Raw genomic sequence first — 23,996 nt, forward strand, 5'->3', positions numbered from 1 at the left:
AGATAATAAAAATACTAATAATAATAGTAATAATAATAATAATAGAAAAATAATAATAATATTAAAAATAATGATAATAATATTGGGCCCGGGTAAAAATGGGGTGTCTACAATTACTATACATATCTTGTTAAGATTATGCTTATTGTAAGGGGGAATCTTATAAAAGCTTACTCACTTTTACTCTTCATTTGTTATCATAAAAAAGGGGGAGATTGTTGGCCTAACAAGGCTTAATCTTAGGTTTTGATGATAACAAATTAAGAATACTTAACTTGTTTGTTTAAGTAAGTCTTCAGGCTTCAAAAATGTTCATGAGAACAAGTTGAAGTGTCTGAAGAGAATGATTGACAATTATACTTAAAGACATGAGAAATGATGAAGCTTATTGAAGAAAAAAGTTCAAAGTGGACACAAAGAATGGAAACTAAAACATAAAGATTTAGTGCTTAGAAAAGTCTTATTTTACAAAAGTCTCATGTAAGTACTTCACAATTTCAATATAGATGTTTGAAGCTCTTAAGAAATATCTTTGACTTAGAGACTTGTTTTTAAACCATGGAAAATATTTTCATTAAGTCTCAAATAAGTTCTATAAGTTTAACACTAAGTTTTGAAATCAAATTTTGAAGAACAAAGAAGCAGCAAGAGGATAGGCGGCTGATGTTTCAACATCAGGCGATTGACATATAGTTTTGGTTATTTATAAGCAAACAAAAGCAAAATCTTGTTGAAGTTTTGAATCGATTTCATGAATTACTCACTCCCAAATTAGAATTCTAGTGATATTTTTTGAGCTTCATCTTCTATATTGTATTTTGATTAAAGTATATTGATTTTGAATTGTACTAATCTGCTCTAACAGAGAGTACTACTTGTATGAACAAAGTTGTTCCTTGCTTCTATTTTGTTTGACAATTCAGGATTGTTGGATCGTTGCCTAACGAGAGGGGTGTTCTCGTTAGAGAGGGATCTCCACCTCGAATGGAGAGAGGTTGTAACTTCGCTTGGTAAAGAAGTTGGAAAGGAATCCTCACGGCGTGTTGCTTGGGGTAAGGACGTAGGCCGTTGGCCGTTGGCTGAACCTTGCAAAAAATATGATGTTCCTCTCTTCTTCCCTTAATCTCTTTAAATTATTGCAAGTATATCAACAGCGTGTATGCTTATTTGATTGCTGAGAACTTATTGCTTATTGGGGAATTGTTGGAATACTGATTAAAGGAACTATATTGATTGTTTGTTGTTGGATTGAAAAATCAGATTATAATTGAATACTGAATTACTGAATAATGGAAGCTTACTGAAATCCTGATTTTGATTGATATGTGAATCAAGAAACTGATTGATTGTATGATTTGGAAATATTCTAAATATTGATGTTTTGAAAATACAACTGAGATAAACTTTGTGAATCTAAATATTTCATTGAAGATATATTGCAAAGTATTTGAGATCAATCTTTTGAAATCCTATTTTGAATTTTTTTATTGAAATTTATAGCTGATCTTGAATATTGTTTATTTATAGAAGATTGAATTTGGATTGTGATAATATACATACAAAGGATTGTTGATTGTGATTATTGCTAAATAGTATTATTGTGTTTGTGTGACTGTTGAAAGTTAATTTGAAAAGGGTAATACTTAACTAAGGTATTTGTAAACTAAAGTTATTAAGAAAGTTTTAAAAACTCAATTCACCCCCTTCTTGAGATTACACCTTAATTCTCAATATCATTTGATAAATTTTAACATATGAGTTTATTGTTATTGTACATTTCAAAGTTTTAACTACTTTCACCCTTAACCTTTCCTTTAGATGTTTTGATCCAAGATTTTCATTTTTTATCAAAAAAAAAAAAAACTTAGGTCCCACATGCTATTTTGTTCCCTATATTAAAAGTATGTCGTCAAACAGCTTAAATGACACAAATTTTGGCACATAAGTTAGTTTATCATCAAGTTTAATATTTTTCTTAAATATAATTAGTTATGGACACATGCAATATGTGGAATTAATTTTGGATGTTACAAATAAAAATATATAAAACTTAACATAATAAACCTTATCTATTTATTGCTAATAAGAATCAAATCTTGGAAATAATATTGTAATTTTTTACAAATAAAAAAAATATTTAAATTGGTATAAAACTAAATTAAATATTATTGTACAAACACTAGCAATTTTTTTTTTTTTAAAATTACACTTCCATGTGAAATTTAAGTTAAATTTAAATACAAAAATAAAAAATTGAGGATTGAACATATACAATTCCGAGCATACCTAACATCCCCTCTTTAATATAGATAAGGAAATGTTGATATCTTTACTCAAACTGATATATATTTTCATATCACAAGAATTGTCATTTATAGGGAAATAGAATAGAAAACTAATTCATCATTAATGTGAATATTTGGGCTTTCCATGGGTTATTTTTGGATTGCCAATATTCCTGCGTATAACGAGCTGATGGGGTGACAATGAAATTTGAAGAGTTAGGAGTGCTCGAACTGATAGTAGGAGATTATTGGTCTTAATGGAAGGTTAAATTTTGGATTTTGAGACACATGTGAAATTTCTATTTAGGATAAAAGACACTGATATTTCCTGAGATTTCAAAAATTTCAAAGATTTCTTATAAAATTTTAAAAATGTCATAATACTCCCTTAAATTTTGATTTTCCAGACATTTATATCTCATAAAGAGTTGGTTGTGTTGCCAAATATAAGGACATCATTGTATCTTTTTGGTGGATATCGGATAATTAGTTCATCATATACACACATTCCTAACAGCGAAAGTTAATATTTACATACTATCCAAAATACAAATAACCAAAGTTTTAAATATCCATACACAACCCAAAAATCCATAACACTCTCTAGGAGATTACACAAACAGATCCCCATCACAAAACACTTATCCTAACTATCAAGGTATCAGTTCCCCTTTATCACGAAACTCTATCTCTTGGTCTATTATGGTTCCTTGAAATATTTAAATATTTGGGGTGAGACACCTATCAGTAAGACGAAATAAATTATTTACAGTATGTGATATATGAGTTTAGTTATATCATAATATACTCATTTTAATAATGATATCTTTGAGAAAATATACAAATATGTACTCATAATCATATAATTATAAAACATAATTTTATAAACTTTGATACCACTTCTCATACTCACACATATGTAACCAATATTTATCAACAAAGTTCCCAAGGATAGGGGAGATTATACGTTCATACATGTAATGCCTCTTTACTCTGATATCATTTATAACCTTACCCGATTAACTCGGGTGCGGTTACAACTGATACTTATCAAGACACCCACCTTACTCAGTAAGCCCTCAAACAAAAAGTTTTACTTCACCCTAATTATTTAAGCAATTACACTTACACTCTTTCATTCCTTGTCATCAGTACAAAATTCATAACATAATTTCCGTACTGAGCATACCAACCCCACCGGCATCAGTAGGAACTTCATAACATAATTTATGTACTACCACCCCCATTGGCATTAGTAGGAACTTTGTAATATAAATTTTCGTACTGAGCATACCACCCCTATCGACATTAATAGAAACTTTATAATATAATTTTCGTACTGAACATTCCACCCCCACCTGCATCAGTAAGAACTTCGTAACATAAATTTCCATACTGAGCATACCACCCCCACCAGTATCAGTAGGAATTTCACAACATAATTTCCGTACTAAGCATACCACCTCCACCGACATCAGTAGGAACTTCGTAACATAAATTTTCATATTCAAATTTCAATATTCACAATTCAGTATTCACAATTCAATATTCACAATTCAGCATTCACATTTCTGTATATTCGCTCATCTCATCACATCAATAATATTCTCATCATTTTATATTTCATTCTCATCATTTCAGTTCACATTCCATTCTCATAATAGTATATATCTCATTTCATGTATTTCAACATTTCTCAATAAAACATATCAATTTTTCTTATTTGCTCGTTTATCATTGAAAACATTTCTATACATACATATCATATTCCAACCATTTCTAGTAAAATACATTTTGGTATATCACAATTCATCATTTTCATTATTTCAAATCTCATATAATCACAATTTAGTATATAAACATAATTGAGTCTCCTTTATCTTTATTTCTACATAAAACATTTCAGTATATATATATATATTCTATTTTGTCACAATCCCAGTATAAATTATTATTCACATTCCTCATGTCACACAATTTCGTCTAATCTTCACAAAATAATATTTACAGGGAAAATATCATGATTTCATTTTCACATATTTACTCAACTAGTAATTTAAAAAATAACTATTATAATTTATTCCTTTTACCTGACTTACTGATAGGCCCGCTAACAACCCTAAATTCACGCCTGCAGCGTTTGGAATTTAAAACCTTGAAATCACATTTTCCCTAATTTAATTAACTCAATCTTAGAATTACAATTATTTTTAACATTTCCTAGGTTTACACGCTCCCATTAACTAGTTAAATTCAAAAAACGTGAGTTTGATTCACTTCTTATATTTAAATTTAATTTCTAACATATTTAAAAATACAAGTATGATCAAATCCTCGCAGTTTAATTTAATTCCAAAATATTCCCCAAAATTCCATTTAATCAATTCCCTACAATTTAACTTAATCCCAAACATTCCCAAAAATTTGATATAATCCAATACTCTAATTTAATAATCACCTATTATAATTTAATCGGTTGAATTTCTAAAATAATTGATATAATTTTTACTCCTTACCTTAACCTTGGAGTGATGTCTTGGACCCACAAATCAAAAAATCTACTCCGACTAACGTGACGAGGATCGAACCTAGGACCATATGATGGTCTCCAATCGTCAATTTGACCGGAGATTTAAGAAAAAATTAAGGAGAGAGTGATAATTTACTTTATCCCAAAAGTGATGCCTACGACGCTCTAATCACGAATCCACTCCGATTAAAGTATTGGTGATCGAGATAAGAATCCAGTGGTATTTTCTATTTTTCGATCGGTACTCGTTGGATTGAGGAAATCGAGGAGAGAGAGGAGGGAGAGAGGAGAGAGAGAAACGTCACTTAAGGGGGGCAATGGGATGAAATCGAATTGATCCATCTTTACATATATTATATTATAATAATATTATATAATATACTTATATATATATATATATATATATATAACCATAATATTACTTAATTTAAATAATTCAATTTAATAATTAATTAATAATTAATCTTAAATATTTTTTTTAGAATCACTACATTCTCTTGTAATAATTATTGTTAGGGCTTTACAGAACGTCCTTGAAATTTTTGAAACTTTAGAAGATATTTGTATCTTTTTGTCATACCTTAAGGGAAAAAAAATCTCATTTACTCATTTATTTTACCTAAGAGTAAAATCAATATTACGTATTTTGTCACATTGGCGATACTACCACAATTTTTATATTTACTCTTTTACTCGTTTAAGAGCACATCCTCTAAAACCATAATAATAATTTATTAATTTTCTTGGAATTTATAAATCTTTTACAAAATTTAAGAGGGGAGAGTAAAAACCTCTCCTATTGGGATAACAATCACTACAAGTTAAAAAAAAAAAAAAAAAATTAAAGGAAACCTACACAATTTCAAATTATCCTTCTAAAATATCCTAATTTTTAACATTATCTTATAAGTATGATATTTTGAAATAATGGGTGTGTCACTGATTCAATAAATTATTAATTGTTATAACTTCCCATTATCTTCTTAGCTCACCATTACCTCCAAAATAATAAATTCAAAAAATATTCAAAATTGAAACAAATCTTCAAAATTTTCTATTATTTTTTTAACTCCCATTATCTATTAAAAATAATAATAAATTTAATAATATGAGGCGCATAAAAAAAAAAAAAACATAAAATAATTTAAACCAAAATAATAAATAAAAATCTAACATCACCCTATTTCTTTTTTTAAACCTCATTTTAGTGGTGTAAAATAATCAAAACATTATTTATAAAATCCACCAACCCCATTCTAACACTTGTGAGGCCTTTTGGGCCTGTAGGCCTTTGGGCCGTTGGGCTGAGGAGTTTCCATAAAATTCACCCACACAGCTGAGTCCACCTGTTTTTGGCGCAAACGCTCCTCTCATCCCCTCTGTTACCTGTTTTCTCCCGGGAAAAATTAAGAACAGCGGCGGCGAGTCGGTGAAAGACTTTCCTTCCTTTTACTACCTACGCCTAAACCCTCCCCACTCTATTCCACCATCCAAATCTAATTCTCTACTCCTCTCTCTCTCTCTCTCTGGGTCTAGGGTTTCTCTCTAGACCCTTCCCCACACACTTTATATCGCAATTGCGATCCCCAATTTCTCTGTAATTTACTATGGACGATCCCATGTCCCCATCAGTAACAAACCAATCGGGATTCAGAGTACCTTCGTCATCGTCATCGTCGGCACTGTCGTCTCCTTCTTCTCCCCTGGTTAAAACCCTGCCGAACATGCCCCGAGCGTCTCCTACGCTGGACCCTCCAACCCCCTCCCGCCAAATCGATCGAATGGTGGGTATGGGTTACCACCCTTCTCGTTCCAGGACAATCTACAGCGACAGGTTCATACCCTGCAGATCCAGCTCCAACTTCGCCCTCTTTAACATCTCCCCGGCTTCCACGCCGCAGGGTGACGGCCGGGAAGACAGCCCCAGTGCTTACACGACGCTTTTGAGGACAGCTTTGTTCGGCCCGGATTCCGGAGTCGTCCCGGCGACGCCGGAAAAGCTTGTGGGAGCGGACGGGAGAAGCTTGCCTGTGAACTCTCCGAGTCCTAACATCTTCCGGTACAAGATCGAAACTCGGCAGTCGATGCATTCCCTCTCGCCTTTCGGGTTTGATGAGGATTTGCCTGGGGTTAGTCCTAGTCCCGCGAAGGCTCCGCGGAAGGTTCCACGCTCTCCTTTTAAGGTGAATTTGGAAATTGGGGATTTTTTTTAATGCTTTGTCTCTCTTTAAAATTTTTGTTTCTTGAATTTGGGCTTTTTGATAGGTATTGTGTTTTTGTTTTTTTTTTCCCCCCATTAGGTTCTGGACGCCCCTGCACTGCAAGATGATTTTTATCTGAATCTTGTGGATTGGTCTTCCCATAATGTATTGGCTGTGGGATTGGGTAACTGCGTCTATTTATGGAACGCTTGTAGCAGCAAGGTATTTTCTGGCATTACCGAGTTAACTTCTTTCTATTTTTCATGGAGAATCACAAAAACGATTTGGGTTGATATAGCTGTTGTGATTTCATACCGTCACAGCTTTATCTCTGCTGTTTGCATGCGTGTGTGTACTAGTTTGCATGCTCATTTAGAGCTCCTCTTCAAAATTATATTGTTGCTTGCCTTTTGGTGATGATTGACTCCCTATTGTTATCCTACGCGCAGGTGACAAAGTTGTGTGACTTGGGAATTGATGACAACGTCTGTTCAGTAGGCTGGGCTCAGAGGGGGACACATCTTGCTGTTGGGACGTGCAATGGAAAAGTCCAGGTTGGAATAATTCCTTAATTTAAATGCCATACTTGTACAAAAGAGTTTTTGTAATATTTATGCTTGAACTAGACAGTTGCTACATAGTTAAGCAATATTTAATTTTTTTAGTTTTTTATGATAAGAGAAGAAATTTTATGAGACTGCAAGAAGAGTACTAGCAAAAAAATGCTCCTAAGAGGAAATCAAAGAGACAAAGATTAAAAAAAAACAACACATAAAATTTCAAATATAGCATAGACCCTCTAATCTCTTTGCAGTTTGCACCGCAACCAATGGTACTCCTCTAAACAACTCATAAGCAAAGCACTGGAGGGAAGCTAAATAAAGAACCCTACTTTGCACCAAATCATAGGATTAATCCCTACCATTGAAAAATCTAAAATTTCAATATATACCACATAGCAGAAGTGGCACACCTCCTAAGAATATTCCCTGCTTCTCACCATCAAAGCCCTTAAATATTGTCAAAAAAAAAAAAATCCAAGGAGTAAGAACAAAAACTTTGGGAACAAAAAGCTCACACATCCTAGGGCAAATCTTTAAAAGATCTTCTTGCATGAAGCAAATCATTTGTACTAATCCGATTAATCCTCAGGCCATTAACACACAGTTTGGTCATAGAATTATAAACTAAAATTAACTCCCATAGTTTTGTTTACATGGGAAGATATGAAATTCTGTTAAAGCACCCTTCACTATATCTTTGCCTGCTAACTAGGGTGAACTTGAAAATATTATATTTTTGTCTATATTTCTTTAATGTTTTTGTAGTTATTGTTTGGTGGAATTCCATAATAAGGTGTTGCAATCATATTGATGCAAATTTTAGTTTTTTATAGTTAATTTTATGAATGTCGGGATTTAATTTCAGAAAATATATGCAACCATTTTCAACATCAGAATTTACTTAGATTACTTGTAAAAAACTGTGCCCCTTTACTTTCTATGTCAAGCTTTGACCTCTGACGCAATTGCAACAAGCAATAGACTGAACTGATGATAACTTCAGGCCTTTCAGAGAAACATTGTAGCTTTCTCTCTCTCTAATTTTGTTCCTAGTTGCAGTGTGTTGGATTTGGATTATCTTTTTTCTGGTGCATTCTCTAAGATTTTCTAGCAATCTCATTTTGGCACCATATGCGCCAAACTCTTCATACCTAATAGACGGTAACTTGGTTGTTCACTTGCGAAGGGAAAAACTAGCCTGAAGGGAATGAAATCTCTCTCCTGATGAGAAAATTTGTGCATTTTGTTTTACTCTTTTTTTGGGTAATTAAGGATTTAATGTTTATGAAAGAATTGTTTGGCAAGTGGCATCGTTATCCTTAGCGAAAGTTTTTTTCCTGGTTGAGCAAGGACCAAATCATTGGCAATGGATTTTATACCTTTCACTAGGATTTAAACCTAATTGTAACCAATATACCAGAGAATGAAATAGTAATGGACGGTGATCTGGATGATGATTAATGTGGTGGTTCTATTATAATAGCGAGTTAGCCAACTAGGAGTAAATTAGCTCGTCTAATGCCTGTCAAGTGGTCTATAGCCTGTGGAAGTTCAACAGTTTCTTCCGAGGGAAGAATTTGATATGGAATCGTAGTTTCATTGTTGGCAGCAGAGGGGTTATGTTACTTAAAGTCATTCGTTTTTGGTTGTTTTTGGAACACTTCTGATCAGAGAAGACAATTTGGATGGTTCCGATACTGGTTGGCTGTTCAATCTGCTCACTTAGTTAGGTATCTCAATGTGAGTTTGAGATCAGATGGTTGGGGGTTTTCAATTTTATTTCCGAGGGAATCAATGGAGAGAAATTGAGGTTTTTTGGTGATGCCTTGAGGTCAATTTAGTCTTCATTTCTGGTGGATGCTTGCCAGCAACTACCAAGGAGGTTTAAGGCTGCACAAGGTCATAAAAGGAGTTGCGAGGATGGAGAGGTAACCAAATAATTCACCAAGATGTCATGGTGTTGAAGCAGTGAGTAGTGAGATTAAATAGATAGATATTTGGTGAATGAACATCTAGGGTTTTCTGTGCTTCAGTCCTTGAAGAAGAAGATGCTGATTGAGGGGCCAAAGGGCAGTTCTTCAGTCAATCAGGTTAACAACAGCAAAAGAGTGGTGGGCCAAGGACTAGTGAACTAAAGATCAGATGGATTACTAAAAATTGAATCATGGGCATGCTCTAAGAGAGTTGGGCTTGCTTAAAAATAGTAATTGACTTGGGCTTGGACCAGCTGTTGAAATGTTGTGGTCCAATTGTTGAAAGTAGACCAGAGAAAAGGCAGGCTGATGCTACTAGTATTTTGAGGCCAACTATTAGTCAATGTTAGTTTAAACGATGAAGTCCAACAGGGTGTTGAAATGCAGAAAATTTCTCAAAATGAAAGGCTTCATCAAGAATTGTGTATGACGAAAGTACTCGTGAGAAGTACTGGCGAGAGTACACTTATGGAAAGTCCAACTTAAACACATTGTGCTTCTGGTTTGTACGGGTGGAGATCCAGCAAAGGGTAGGAAGTAAGGCAATATTTTGGATGAGGATGGTGAGTTTGACAACGTTTTTGAGTATGATGAAGGTTTATTGTGGGATGATATTCGTGCTAGGTACTGTTTCCATCTAGACTTTGATGATATCCTATGTGCCAGAGACTCCAACAATTGATTTAGAAAGAATACCCTTACTCATGGGCATGGTCTTAAATTTCCATGAAATTGGAGAAATTTTCGATTTCAGTTACCCTCAAAATTGAAATGGTAGTCGATTTTTGTCTTGCATAATTTCCATCAAAATATCAACAAATCATGTAAAATTTATTTAAATCTCAAAATTATAGCAAAACTTGTCGAACTTTTAATTATACAATGAAATTTCCTCATAATTCAAATGAGAGTTTTAGGAGTGAAGTGAAATTTCTCTCTTAATTTTTTTTATTTGTTTTTATTGAAACAAAATATTATTACAAGTGCTTTTGAAATTATATGAAAAGTAAAATTACAGCAACATTTTATTTAATCATTCATGTCTAAATTATCATTATTTTTATAATAAATAATATTTAAATGATTTATGAATTTCATTTGTATTAATTGAATATCTTTAATTTGCATTATCTTACAAATATGTTTGATATGCATACTACATTATAACTTTTCCACCTCATGCTTTACTATTGATTTCTGTTATTTTTTTGAATCAAAATAGAAATTTCCTTACTTTTGGGGCTTCGAAATTCGAGTCAAAATTGAAATTTAAGACCTTGCCTATGGGTGAAGCCATGAAGGTACTAATTTAGATGTCAAAATGATCGGGTGAAGAAGGATCATGAGAATGATCTCAAAGAGGATGGTATTTCACATGTCTCTTCGGAGGAGGAGATGAATGAGAAGAATAATGAAGTTAAAAATCTTCTTCATAGGATGGGTTTGTATTTATCTTGTCTTGAATGGTAGAAATCGGGATGAATAGGGGAAAAAGTTAAGAACGGAAAGGACCAAAGGGAGAGAGTTTAAAATGCTCCCTTAATTATGATGAGACAGGTTTGAAAGTATTTTTTGTTTAATAGGTCTCTTAATTTTCTTTTTTTCTTTCTTTCTTTCTTTTTGCTTCTTTTTAGCCTTCTTTAACACCTTGTCCTCCTTCCTAGATTTTATTTTGTTTTCTCTCTTGTAATAATTATTCACTCACTCTCTGGAAAAAAAAAAAAAAAGGGAAAATTGACTTAAATGTTAATGAGAGGTTTACTCTGAAACAGGAAGCTTTTTCAGAAATTTTCCCTTTTCAGATCTAGAGATTAAATTTTGGGAGAAAGGGATAAATAAAAGTTTATTTACTGTTGCAGAATTATCAGCCACTCAACATTGTACAGTTGATTCTCCAATGATTAATAAACTTGGGGACATAAATTTATTAATTTATAAAATTATTAAATATAGCAATTTCAGTACTTACATAACAGAAGTAATTTTTGTTACATGCATGTGACCGTTAGTTCTAATATGAGTTCCATATGAGTCCTTTCTTTACTTTTTCCCCCATGGAAATTTGTGTAGTTCAACTCGTACAAAAGTTTCTCATATCTTTTTGAACTAGAAATTTTAAACTTTTATTTAGTATTACATTAACTTCATTTGAAGCATCATTAAATATATTTGTAAGTTCATGGTTCGAAAACGCGGTCGCGGGTAACGTCGCGGGTGTCGCGGGACGCGGGAGACGCGGATGTTACGTAACGGGAAGCGTGCGTAACGGTCGTGAATTTTTTTCACACATGCACAACCATGCCAAAATCGAAAAATAAGCATGAAATCCATTAATACATGATTTTTAATGAATTTTAAAGATCTTCATTCAACCTACAAATGCTTTTTAATAGGCATTATGATTTTTATATTAATTTTAGTGCGCTGTTTAAAAAAAAAAACATATTTTTTAATAATTTACATTACTTTAAAATTTACAATTTAACAAAATAAATATGAAATTGTAAATCTTACAATTTAATTATTTAAATGATAATAGACTTGAACTTGAGTCACTTAAGAGTTGAGACTTGACTAATTTTGTACAAATTAGAATTTATTATGAATTGTAGATCTAATATTAAATTCTTAATTGTCAAGGACCTCAAGGTATTTAAAAAAATAAATTTGTAGAATATTAGTTAATAGTTTTTTACTAAATCTGTACTCTAAGTTTCTAAGTTCTAAGTTCTAGGTTCTAACTCTCTAAGAGTCTAAGTAACTCTATAAATTTTATATTTTAAAAACTTTATACTAATTTTTTTAGTTTAATTAATAAATTCTATTTATACAATCATTAATAATTTATAATTGTTAATTTGTATTCTAATTAAATAATAAATAAACTAAATTTATATACTAATTATATTTATAAACTGAAATTATAAAACAAAATTTACAACTTATATACTAATTAGTAACTAAATAAACTAAAATTTATAATTTATATAAACTATAAATTGAAATTATAAAACAAACTAAATTTAAAACTGAAATTTACAATTTATATACTAATTAAATGAACTGAAATTTACAATTTATATACTAATTGTATAAACTGAAATTTACAATTTATATAAAGCAATAAAGCATAAATTGAAATAATAAAACAACATACATATTACATACCCACTGGCCACCACCCACTACCCAGTTACCACTTACCATGGTTTTAAATAAAGGCCGCAACCGTTACGTAACGCCGTTACATAAAGGTTTTTTGGGTTACCGATACCGTTACACATCGCGAAATCGGTGGGAAGAAAAATCACGGCCATAGCGGCCGTTACGGACCGCGACCGTTACGTAAAGGCTGCTACGGCAATTACGTAACCGCTACAGGACTGTTACACCAAAAAAATATTTTATTTTTGACTTTTTCTTCACTTTTTCTCTCTTTCATATATCATTCTCAATATACCAAGTGGCAAGAGGTGGAAAAGATTATAATGAGGATGACAATTATACAAAATTTACTTTTTCTTTAAATACTCACAATAGATGCATTAATTAACAATTTCAAAATACTAACTTGTTTAGAATTTTTTTTTTAATAATATTAGTAATGTGATATTTATGTTCTTTATTTTTCAACTTCAACCTTCTTTCTTTTCTAGTTATTTTATATTTATATTATTTGTATGTCTTATGTGTCTAATAGATTAATGGAGTGTATAATGTATTTTATTTTATTAATTCATTTAGCACACATAAGAATTTATCACAGATAAGAACAATGAGAAGTATAAATACGCGCACACACGTAATTTTCTATCAATGATGGTTTAAAACAAATGTAAACTTGTTGCCCTTACCAAATAACTTAGTTACTTGAACTAAAGGGTCCAAAATACACTAAAACCCTTTCTAAGAATGGCCAAAAGCTTAAAACATGCAAGTACACTAATATGCACAAGGTTGTGCGTGCTTAAAAAAAATTCACGGCCGTTACACCCGCTTCCCGTTATGTAACATCCGCTACTCCTGCTTCCCGTTACACCTGTTACCGTTACGTTACGCTACCTGCTACCGCGATTTAAAACCATGCCACTTACCCAATACCCACTCCTGACTCCCACTCCCACGGAAGCTGCGAGCCTGCGACTGCGAGGGAGCTGCTGGCCTATTGCAGCTGCAACCTGCAAGCCTCCAAAATTTGGAGGAATTGAAGGCTTTGAATGGAGGAATCGAAGGCTTGCTGATTTTTGGGTTCTTGGACGAAGGAGACGAATGACGGATTGAGGGAGACGAAGCTGTATGAAGCAGATTTTGGGAGTTTTAGGGATTTCAAAGCTTCAGATCAGTAGATTGAAGCTGTACGTATGAAGGAGACGAAGAATCGAAGAGTGATTCAGGTGAAGAGGGAATTGAACTCAGCTTGCAGACGACAGATGTAAGGGTTCGAAGGCTTGAAGCTGCGTAACGGACGTTACGTTCCGTAACGTTAGTGTAACGGCCGTTACGGGCCGTTACGTTTCCATAATGGCCGTTACCCATGTGAATTTTTGGCATGCCGCTAATGCGGCCCGAAACGGTATCGGAGACCTGTTTTTCCGTTACGTAACGGCTGTTACGCTACGTAATGGCCGTTATTTAATACCATATTGTAAGTAAGAAAGTCATAGTTTGTTTAAGCATCTTCTTCCTTAAGATGCGTGTATACATCTTTATGTAGGTATTAAATATAAAAATATTTAAATGCAATGTCCTAGTGTGCAAACGGCATGATGTATGCAACATTACCTGCGCTTTTGGAGAGGCAACGTTCTATGACTTGAAATTGTAACTTTCAAGTTTGGGTGTAGCACCCTTACTATAAGGTCAAGGCTTGCCATCATTCATAAAAGTAGAAGTAAAAATAAATATATAAATAAATTCTGTTCTAGTACTTAGTATTGTACCTGATAAAATGAATAATTATGCACCTTAAAATAAACTATCTTCGAAGGGTGACCAAAAATCATGCACATTACACCTAAAGAGTTCCCATCAAAAAATTAGGTAAGGATGCTTGTGCTGTGTGTTTTAACTGTTAACATTAGGTATTGAAAATGTGGGTTTTAAGTTCTAACTGTTAACATTTTCGTGAAATCTGAATTACTTTTGAATGTAATAGAATGATCGCACACAAAGACTTTTTGTGTTTTTTTGTTTTCATGCTGTATGGTAAAGTTTAGGCTTTTAATATTTGTTGTGTATGATTAGGGTTTTTGAACCATATCTCCCTGAAAATCTACATTTCTCTTGCAACAGCATCCTGGACCAAATTTATAGGCCATCTCATTGTCAACATGGTGACTATGTGTCACAATTGAGCCAAAATTATAGGCTCGAGAATGTTCTACTCCCTGGTTTATTTTCTATATCAAAGTAAGGATATGCCCTTACAGCTGTTTTTAGGCATATTTTCTTGCTTATGGGGATGATAAGGAAATCATGGATTTCTATCTCTTGATTTTGGTCCTAGTTCAAGAACTTTGAACCATGTTTGTAAATATCTTATTAAAGGGCTGTGTTTCTAGGGTAGAAAATTAAACAGTCATGGACAGCTTGTTCAATAACATATTGTTGGACAGTCTTTCTGTGAAATTCTCTGAAGGCACATGAAAGATGATATTGTTTCTCTTTCATCATAACATTTGATTCAGTTTCATGCATTTTAGCATTCCTTAACTGATTTTATTTATACATTAGTTAACTGATTCTTTTGATTGCCCTTTATGTAGCTTTGGGATGCATCTCGCTGTAAAAGGGTGAGAACTATGGAGGGTCATAGATTTCGTGTTGGGGCCCTTGCCTGGAGTTCATCCATGTTGTCTTCTGGTAGCCGGGACAAGAGTATTCTTCAACGTGACATACGTGCTCAGGATGATTTTGTTAGTAAGCTCACTGGACACAAGTCAGAGGTTAGACTTTACAGATATATTAGCGCAGCTTGATTGAAATTCTTGTCATTCAAATTATTTCAACTGTTATATGTCATTTGAAATCTTAGTTTGTGCTTCCAAATGTGTCCTAGAAACTTCTGTTCACTTCATCCATGGTAAATTTACCACAAGAATGCTTTTTTCCTTTTTTTCTTTAATATTTATGTTAAATATCATGTTATTGGTCATTGAACTTGTTTCTATATTTCCATTTTCCCCCCACCTGAAAATCAATTGGTTATGCATTTGTGCTTTAGGTTTGTGGATTGAAGTGGTCTTACGATAATCGTGAATTGGCATCTGGTGGAAATGATAATAGGGTATGTAATTTAGTATCTTTCTTAATTTTAATCTTTGGATGCTTAGAGCACTGTAATTTGTGCCTTTATGTTCTGTTTATTGATAGCATTTACTTCTCTTACATGCAGCTTTTTGTGTGGAATCAAAGTTCAACTCAACCTGTTCTAAAATTCTGTGAGCATACTGCAGCTGTTAAGGCCATTGCATGGTCCCCCCATCTTCATGGACTTCTTGCTTCAGGGGGTGGTACTGCAGATCGATGCATACGCTTTTGGAATACAACCACCAACTCTCACCTGAACTGTATTGACACTGGAAGTCAGGTGATATACTAGTCATTTATATAGGTTTTCATTTGTCACCTTTTATTTTGATTGGATTCTTGCATGAGAATGGGGTGCATACGCCATTTTGCTCTTATCTTCAAGGGTATACTAGCTGTTATTGTGAAGCATTCTGTGATAGTAAATAGTCTTAACTAAACTGATACTCAGATACTGTCACCTAAGGTTTTTTCCGCTGTTAATTTTCTAAATTTTGATGAATCTACACATCTGATGTTTATCAAGTGTGCATTTTTTTTTTTTAAATAATGACATTAAGTTGCATGCATCCTAGGAACAGATATTGGAGCATTGTGAAATTTAGAGGAAGCAAATAAATAGGTGTTCTCTAAATGAATACATAAGATCTGAAGAACTATGGGCATTTCTGTTACTAGCGTGCCATAAGTTGATGATACTGTAAATTATGTTGGATGCAGCATCTTAGTTTTGAAAACTAAATCCTGTAAGACTAAGAGTAGAAATAGTGCAAATATTACCAAATGGAACAGAAGGACCATAGAACAGTGGCCTAAAAGCACGTTTTGTTGGTTTATCTTGGTTTCAGCTTATATGAAGTGATAAGAAGCTTTAATGTGAATGCTTTACAAAATATGAGAACGCATTGTGCCCAATAATGTGATCTATGATATCCTCTCTTTTCATTATTGCAGTGGATGTTTGGACGAGTAGGAATGTAGAATGGTTTATCATGATGTGGATAGAGACAGAGAGAGAGTCTGAGGTTGAGGATTGAGGATGTGGTTGTATCTTATTTGTAGTTTGCTAATGATAGGTGTTCTGCTAATTTGCTTACTCTTTTGCAAGTGCTCGAGATAGCTTTTGAGATAGCTTTTGATTAAAGACTAATCCCTAAAAGGGAACTGGTTGGAGTTATTTTAGAAGAGCATTTCTTGACTCAATTTGTGCATATGGTGGGGTATGTTTTCCACAGTTAGCTCATTTCTTATTTAGGCATTCTTCTGGGAGGCAACCTAGAAGCTTGTCTTTTTGGAATCTGGTTACATAGAAGGCTAGGATATTGTATGCTGGGAGGGGGACTGTTTATTTTCCTTTTTGGTGTGTGTGTGTGTGTGTGTGTGTGTTTGTGTTTGTGTTTGTGTTTTGGTAGGGGTGTGTGGAAGGATGAGGAGAGTGGGAGTATTAATTTGATTCATGCTTCTTAATCCTTTCACTCTTTATTTTCTGGGTTTCTTAAGAATTATTGTGAGGCTTGCTCATAAGTTGGATAAATTCTGGTATGGGTATGGGTGAGACTATGAGGGATCATTTGGTTACTTGGGATAATATCTGTAAGCCTAAGTGTGAAAGTGATCACCTAAGATTTTTGTCTTTGTGGATAAGTGTTTATGGTACTTTTAGAACTCAAGTCCCTTTGGCATTAGGTGATACGCAGTATGGGATCTAACAAAATGTTTTGGATGCTAAGGCAACTAATATTGCCACTCCCATGAGCCCTTGAAAATGTATTTCTTAGGTTTCCTATTCTTTTCCCTTTCTTGGGTGAGCTTTTGATTTGGCAGTAGGGGGGGCAAGTCTGTTTCTGGAGGATTAGGAATGAATTGTTTTGCATCCCTTAGCCTCAGTGCCATCACCATTTGAGTTGTCATAAAGCTCTCATTTCAAGATTTAATTTGGGGTTTGGGAGGCGGGGATATGATGTATTGGTTATTTTAAATTTTATAAGGAATCCAAGTGTGAGAGAAACAATTGGTCTTGTTGAGCTGTTAGAGCTGTTTGACTTTTTCTTTGTTCTTGTGACAAGATTGTAGAGTCTTGACTTTAATGCTGTGAAGAATTTTATTGTAAATCTCTGAGTTATCTTATCCATGATTTTATTGGGTTTTAGTTCCCTCTGCATTCTCCCATCTGGAAATCTAGAACTCCTCCAAAATTAAGGATTTTATATGGATATTAGTGATTTTGGGAATTTCTCAGAAGGGCAGTCAACTAAACGTAACATACTTTTATTTGTAAACTGAACCACACCCCTCCCTTTTTACCGTTACTTGGGCGGTGTTCGCAACTTGAGTGACATCACAGTCCCTCTAGTTGTGCTACTTCCTTTGGTGAATGTACTATTAACAACATTATGGTAACAATCAGACAAATATGGTTGGCCTCTGTAGAGATTGGTGGATATTTTGGATGTATTTGGTGTGATATTCTCAAGGTCATTCATGTGCTACTTGGTTACTGTTGGTTCAAAGGAGTGGGTGTCAGTTACTGTAAATTTTACACCCAGTGCACAGGGCTCCTACACCAGATCAGATGTTCCAAGCCTTACCTCTACAGTTAGAGGTGCTCCATGACTTCAACCTACAGGCTTTAGGTTTTCAGGGTAACACACTGTTGTCCTTTGGTGCCCAATATTGTGAAGAGGAAATCATTTTGAATTTAGAGACAGCGGTCAGTGCATTGAACTGAAATTTGCAAAATGAAGTAGAAGATCTTCCCAAGCATTGCCTGTACAAACCCAGGATAAAGTTGTCAAGTAAGAGAGAGCATTGAAGGTTGTTATTCCATAACAGCACATTGGCAGTGAAAATGTTTTCAAGATCACCAAAAAATGATGGCTCACCCAAGGTTGAGCTAGTGACTCAAGGTGTTCAAGATAGACAAAATCTAAGTTTGTTATTCCTTTCTTCAGTTATGTGATAAGCAAGCTGGAACCTCTGTTTAACTACTTGTTGCTTCCAACAAAGCAATTTTCTTTGATTGTACTTCGGTATGCAACTTTTGTGAAATTCTAAGTCACTAAGGCAGAATGATCAAATGATGCAATCAGATATACAAAGTCAGATACTCATATTCAGGATATTTGTTTCTGCTTTTAGGATTTCTGATCTTATTGAATTTTTTTTTTTCTATTTTGTTTATTTTTCTTGTATTAGTTCATTAGGCTTGCTTGATTGTAGGTTTTTATTCATTCAAGACGCAGTATTCTTGTTTTATGAGGCTCCTTATCTTTATTTCCTTGTTTTTCAATTATGTTACAACTTTAAGTATCATTATTATGTAACTGATTGCCATACTTGATTGTAATATGCTGGTGATAATGGGATGCAATGGACGAAGTAATATTTTAAAGGGTAAAAGATATGGACTGCCTTGAGGTTTTAAAAATTTTGTAGATCTTCCTTAAGGTTTGTTAGAAAGACACTAAACTTCCTTTATCTTTGACAAAACAGACAAACTTTTTAAGGGGTAAAGTCACCCAAAAATCAAATATTAAGAAAGATCTGTGGGATATTTGAAACCTCCCATGGGATTTTTAAAACCTCAGGAGAGGTCCGTGTATTTTTGCCAAATATCATGGAAAGTTAGTGTCTTTTGCCATATGTTAAAAAAGCACGGTCACTTTTAATTTTGGAAATAAATTTTTGTGTTGCTATTTGGTGAAAAAGCTTCTTAGTAATGAAGTCATGGGATACTAGAATATCTTTAGTCCATTAAAAAAGGTTCTTTTGTATAATGAATCGACAAGTAGATCTCCATTTTTCTCACGCTGTCTCTCATATGCATACATGCTTTTCAAATATTAAGGTGCCGGTTTCCATTATACATTTTGCAGGTATGCAACCTTGTGTGGTCCAAGAATGTCAATGAACTTGTCAGCACACATGGATACTCCCAAAACCAAATAATAGTTTGGAGATACCCAACAATGTCGAAGGTACTAATCTGGATGAAACTATTCTATCCACTGCAATATTGCTTGCTTTTACTTTTGCTGATAACCCTTCTGTTAATCCAGTTGGCAACTCTTACTGGCCATACCTACAGAGTTCTTTATCTTGCAATATCACCTGATGGACAGGTAGTTCATGTTCCGTTCTCTCTTTATTATCACATTCTTATCAATGAATAAGGTGTGATGCAATTTGCTCACCAAATTATTATGCATTTACTTTGGCTCACATAATTGCAACAATTGTTTCAGACAATTGTAACTGGAGCAGGCGATGAAACACTCAGGTTCTGGAATGTGTTCCCTTCTCCCAAATCTCAGGCAAGTAGCTTTTCTTTTCTTTTATGATAATAGAACTTTATCTGGGGTTTCTTTTCTGATTTTGGTTCAAAAGTTCTTTTTTACTCCATTGCCAAGTTTTATTGGTTACCATGTGGGAGTAGTAACACATGCAAGTACGGGAGCTCACACAATATTTGCTTAGCAAAAGCAAGAAGGTAGCTCTTATTATATGGATGGGATTTTTATGCAGAACACTGAATCCGACATTGGGGCCTGTTCTCTTGGAAGAACCCAGATCCGGTGAACCGTGGAGGCCTTCATTTTTTTAACTTGATTGCTCTCCAAGACCCTACTGTTGTCCTGAAATGAATGAGAGAATATAGTTTCGGGGGCTGAGGAATGTTCTTGCAAAAGCTGATAGTTGAATCAGGTTGCTTGCTTAGACAAACCCGGAGGCAGAAGCAGAGCGAGAAAATTTGCAAGAGCTTAGGATGTAATATAATATGAGTGCAAGTGATGAATGATCACTTGTTCCTCGTGAATAAATTATATGCGCCCCTCTCCCTGGGTTGGTTTGTTGATGTGCAGTGGGAGGTGTTATCAATATTTTTAACCCACTCCATCCACTACTGTAATTAAGAAAGAACTATACAAACGGATGCTTGGAACCTCATCGCATAATTTCTCTGTAAATAAATTATTATCTAGCCACATTGTCGGCCCTTGAATATACACTTAAATTTTTATGAATACGGAGATGTGTTATGTTGCAAACTAGCAATCCCACTCTGCTTTTAACAATTGGAGGATCACCTAGACATTATGATGCATTTATTTTTATACAAGTGTAGATTAAGCTTGAAAGAAGATACCTATTCAGTTCTATTGAGCTTGTATTTTCAGTTTACCACGATTAAACTTTCAGGTAAATGGATTTTCTTCATGGTTTGGCAGTAACCTGTCATATGGCTGTGTTGTACCAAACGCGGGTCAGATTTATCTCAAGGCCTCATAATTACTCACAAAAATTAAAATTCAAAAAAGAAGAAGATAATTTGCTCCCGTAATGTTTTCGAATTAAATTTTCAATCAAATGCATGCTCATTTTTATCTTTTGGCTCAAACTGCAATTTATATATACAATCAGAACAACAAAAATGTGAAAAAAGAGAAATCAGTTGTATAATAAAATTAAAAACTATTTATGACAGTTTATCTTCTTGTTATGCTTTTAAATCCATTCTCTTAATATTCTTTCAAACAATTCTATGGTCGATGAAGGTTGAAAAATTAGTGAAAACGCTATCTGATTGATTTTTGTTGTATCTTCGAAAATTTGCAGTTATTTATATTTTAACTTTATTTTATATTTACATGGCAATTTAATTTTAATGTTTCATAAAAAATAATTGTAGACATGAAACATGCAAATAAAGTGGGAAATCTGATCTTCTTGAAAAGTTGAAGATCTGGTTTTTTAGATTTTCTCATAATAGCTGAAAATCCATGAACAATGGAAATTAGCAACGAGGGAAATATGTTACAATCACCCATCGTTCACAGAATTGCCATGAAAATAGTAAGAAAAAAAGAGGGAGGGGAGGGTGGGGGGGAGTTGTGATGGGGAACAGAAATGAGCCATCTCAACCTCTTACCTTCTTGGAAGTGGGCCATCACATGCTGAGGTTGGTGTATATGTAAAAGCATTTGGATTCAGAACCACAGATTAGTCTCAAATGTAAAATTTAAAATTTCACTAAAAGACGTTTAAAATAACTGCATTAAACCAAACACGAATGGGAGATCCAATTAATTTTTGTCTAATGGATTCATGAACAGGAGTAGCAACAATGAGGTTTCTGAAATTGACTTATATTTACAGCATTTTCAATTTTACATCGAATGTGATAAAAACAATCAATCAATCTCATACTTGTTGCTGCAAGCTTTCGTTGTTCCTCTGATTCCTAGAAAGATGGTGAGACCACGGGATCATGCTCATTGGGGGGAAGCAGCACGTGCAGTCCTCTTGGCATGGCTCTGGCATGTCCCAGTTGCTCGATGGGTTCACCATCGTCTTGTCCATTTGATCCATGCCGACTCCGTTAGAGGGTGCTGCTGCATCTTCAAGGGGTCCCCAACATTCCACTCTATTGAATTCTGGAATGCTTGAATGGAAATAAACCCAAACCAGAGCTTCCTGTAAGTCTGGATAGTTGTTCAGAAGGTTCACATCTCCATGAACAAACGCTCTCAGAACCTGTTTCATGCACGTTGATGCTCCACCATGAGACTGATTTTAGAAGATACTACTAATTCATGTAGTATGAAGTATGAAGTTCATTACCACAGGGAGTTCCTTGCAGAAAATGAAGAATCTAAGCTTAGCACACAAATCCAACAGGAAATGACCTCCACTTATGTGACAATGAACGTGGAGCGACATCTTCCCCTTAACCTTCTTCCACTCTGCAACCACTTCGTCCCTTTGCAACTTGTTGTACCACCCCTGCAGCTGCAATTGAAAACCCCAATCTCTTCTTCCTTTCAGTTGTGAATCGTAACATTAGTGATTGCTAAACAAGGGGTAAGATCAAGCGTAATAATTCTTTACAATCCCCTGTTTTCCCCTGTTATTTTTGCCCCTCCTCCCCCTCTTTGTTTTAAATTGAAGTAACAGATAGATTACAGCTCAAATATAGAAATAACATATGTGATTTGACGAATTAAAGAGTTTTGGCTTGAGGGTCCTTAGTGGGTTAGGATTACCTGGGAGTTATTTATGGTTTGAGAGATAGCCAGAGTGAGCTTTGACGTTACATCGCTATGCGTAAGCGTGTAAGTTCTAGGAAGCTTTCCAGGGTGTTTCATTTCATCCACCCCCAAGAACAGAACCTTCAGCTTGGAAGCTTCAAAAATCGCCGGCCCGAACAACCTAGCAACCTGATCCAACACGATCCACAAACCAAAAAAACCAACCCCTTAATTAATTCTCTTCCCCGAAAAAGGAAGGCCCAGAATCAAGTACGAAAAACACCAAACCAAGAAGAGAGGGAGAGAGAGAGAGAGAGAAATAAGTTACAGGAACAAGAACAGAGTGGCTCTTCCTGGATCTTCTTCTTCTGGTGCAGATGAGGAGTGAGGGATGCTGCTGGCACAGAGAAGGTTTAAGCCTGGGAGAGAGGAAAATAGCAGGGGCCAGAGTAGCCATCTCCCACTCCCAACCCAGTCCCTAGCTCCCTGCAGCTGCTTGGACCGTCGTCCAACCTTCAAGTAAGGACCCCAATAGTAATACTACCCCACAAGAATACCCTTTACTCACTTTCTGAGCAAGCGATTACGTTTGTGGCTTTGAAGGTTTGCTTTTGATTTTTCCGTTTGGGGGTTAATCAGTGATGATGAGGGTTTTAGCTTTAGAACATTTGGGAAGGGGAGAGACGCAAGCTTGCTTGCTTTACTTTTGGTCTAAAGCGAGGGCTGCGTGTCGGTTTGAGAGTGGGTCGCTTGCTTGCTTGTTCCAACTTCCACGACTTAAACGTTTAGTTGAGGTTGACGCTTTGGCCGCTTCGTCGCTACGCAGACGCAGTGTCAGTGCCCATGGTAGTTATTTTGTACGCCGACTCCAGACTTCTCCCGCCCTTCGCATGATATTAGGTGGTTAAAACTTGAGTTCCCCTCTCTGGTATTTTTATTTTTTTTTTACAAGTGAAAAAGTAAATTTGATTAAGTGTTTGTTTACTTTTTACCCTTTTTTTTTTTAAGAAAAAAAATTTATTTTGTAAATATTTTTTTAATAGTCCTTTTTATTTTTTTAGTATGCAAAATTAATTTTGTGAATTTGAGTTAAATCATTTATTTTAT

The 23,996-nt window shown here is 34.4% G+C and overlaps 2 protein-coding genes across 3 annotated transcripts; one reads left to right on the forward strand and one right to left on the reverse strand.

Annotated features, from left to right (window-relative positions):
- Nucleotides 1-6,163: 6,163 nt before the first annotated feature.
- LOC131164194 (B-type cell cycle switch protein ccs52A-like) lies at nt 6,164-20,909 on the forward strand. 2 transcript variants are annotated; one of them, XM_058121205.1, is made up of 10 exons: nt 6,164-6,998; nt 7,116-7,238; nt 7,466-7,570; nt 15,318-15,497; nt 15,776-15,838; nt 15,947-16,141; nt 19,737-19,838; nt 19,920-19,982; nt 20,106-20,174; nt 20,386-20,909. In XM_058121205.1, exons 1-10 carry the CDS (start codon nt 6,423-6,425, stop codon nt 20,437-20,439), a joined length of 1,530 nt encoding a protein of 509 aa, XP_057977188.1. In that variant the 5' UTR covers nt 6,164-6,422; the 3' UTR covers nt 20,440-20,909. The 2 variants fall into 2 exon arrangements, with proteins under 2 accessions (XP_057977188.1, XP_057977187.1); XM_058121204.1 differs by having other exon boundaries at nt 19,737-20,909.
- Nucleotides 20,910-21,916: 1,007 nt separating this feature from the next.
- Nucleotides 21,917-23,649, reverse strand: LOC131164648 (protein STAY-GREEN homolog, chloroplastic-like). The gene is made up of 4 exons (XM_058122000.1): nt 23,218-23,649; nt 22,905-23,078; nt 22,483-22,650; nt 21,917-22,395 (listed from the first exon to the last, which is right to left on the reverse strand). Exons 1-4 carry the CDS (start codon nt 23,344-23,346, stop codon nt 22,063-22,065), a joined length of 804 nt encoding a protein of 267 aa, XP_057977983.1. The 5' UTR covers nt 23,347-23,649; the 3' UTR covers nt 21,917-22,062.
- Between the last annotated feature and the right edge of the window lie 347 nt (nt 23,650-23,996).

The sequence above is a fragment of the Malania oleifera genome, chromosome 9 (assembly GCF_029873635.1).
Source record: "Malania oleifera isolate guangnan ecotype guangnan chromosome 9, ASM2987363v1, whole genome shotgun sequence".
NCBI lineage: Eukaryota > Viridiplantae > Streptophyta > Magnoliopsida > Santalales > Ximeniaceae > Malania > Malania oleifera.

What these genes read in the sequence shown, in the direction of transcription:
- LOC131164194 (XM_058121204.1), top strand. Translation starts at nt 6,423, where the DNA reads ATGGACGATCCCATGTCCCCATCAGTAACAAACCAATCGGGATTCAGA. An exon ending in TCACTGGACACAAGTCAGAG is followed by an intron (nt 15,498 to 15,775) that starts GTTAGACTTTAC and finishes TTTGTGCTTTAG; the next exon opens with GTTTGTGGATTGAAGTGGTC. An exon ending in CTGGTGGAAATGATAATAGG is followed by an intron (nt 15,839 to 15,946) that starts GTATGTAATTTA and finishes TCTTACATGCAG; the next exon opens with CTTTTTGTGTGGAATCAAAG.
- LOC131164648 (XM_058122000.1), bottom strand. Translation starts at nt 23,346, where the DNA reads ATGGCTACTCTGGCCCCTGCTATTTTCCTCTCTCCCAGGCTTAAACCT. An exon ending in AAACCATAAATAACTCCCAG is followed by an intron (nt 22,651 to 22,904) that starts GTAATCCTAACC and finishes TTTCAATTGCAG; the next exon opens with CTGCAGGGGTGGTACAACAA. An exon ending in TCTGCAAGGAACTCCCTGTG is followed by an intron (nt 22,396 to 22,482) that starts GTAATGAACTTC and finishes TGCATGAAACAG; the next exon opens with GTTCTGAGAGCGTTTGTTCA.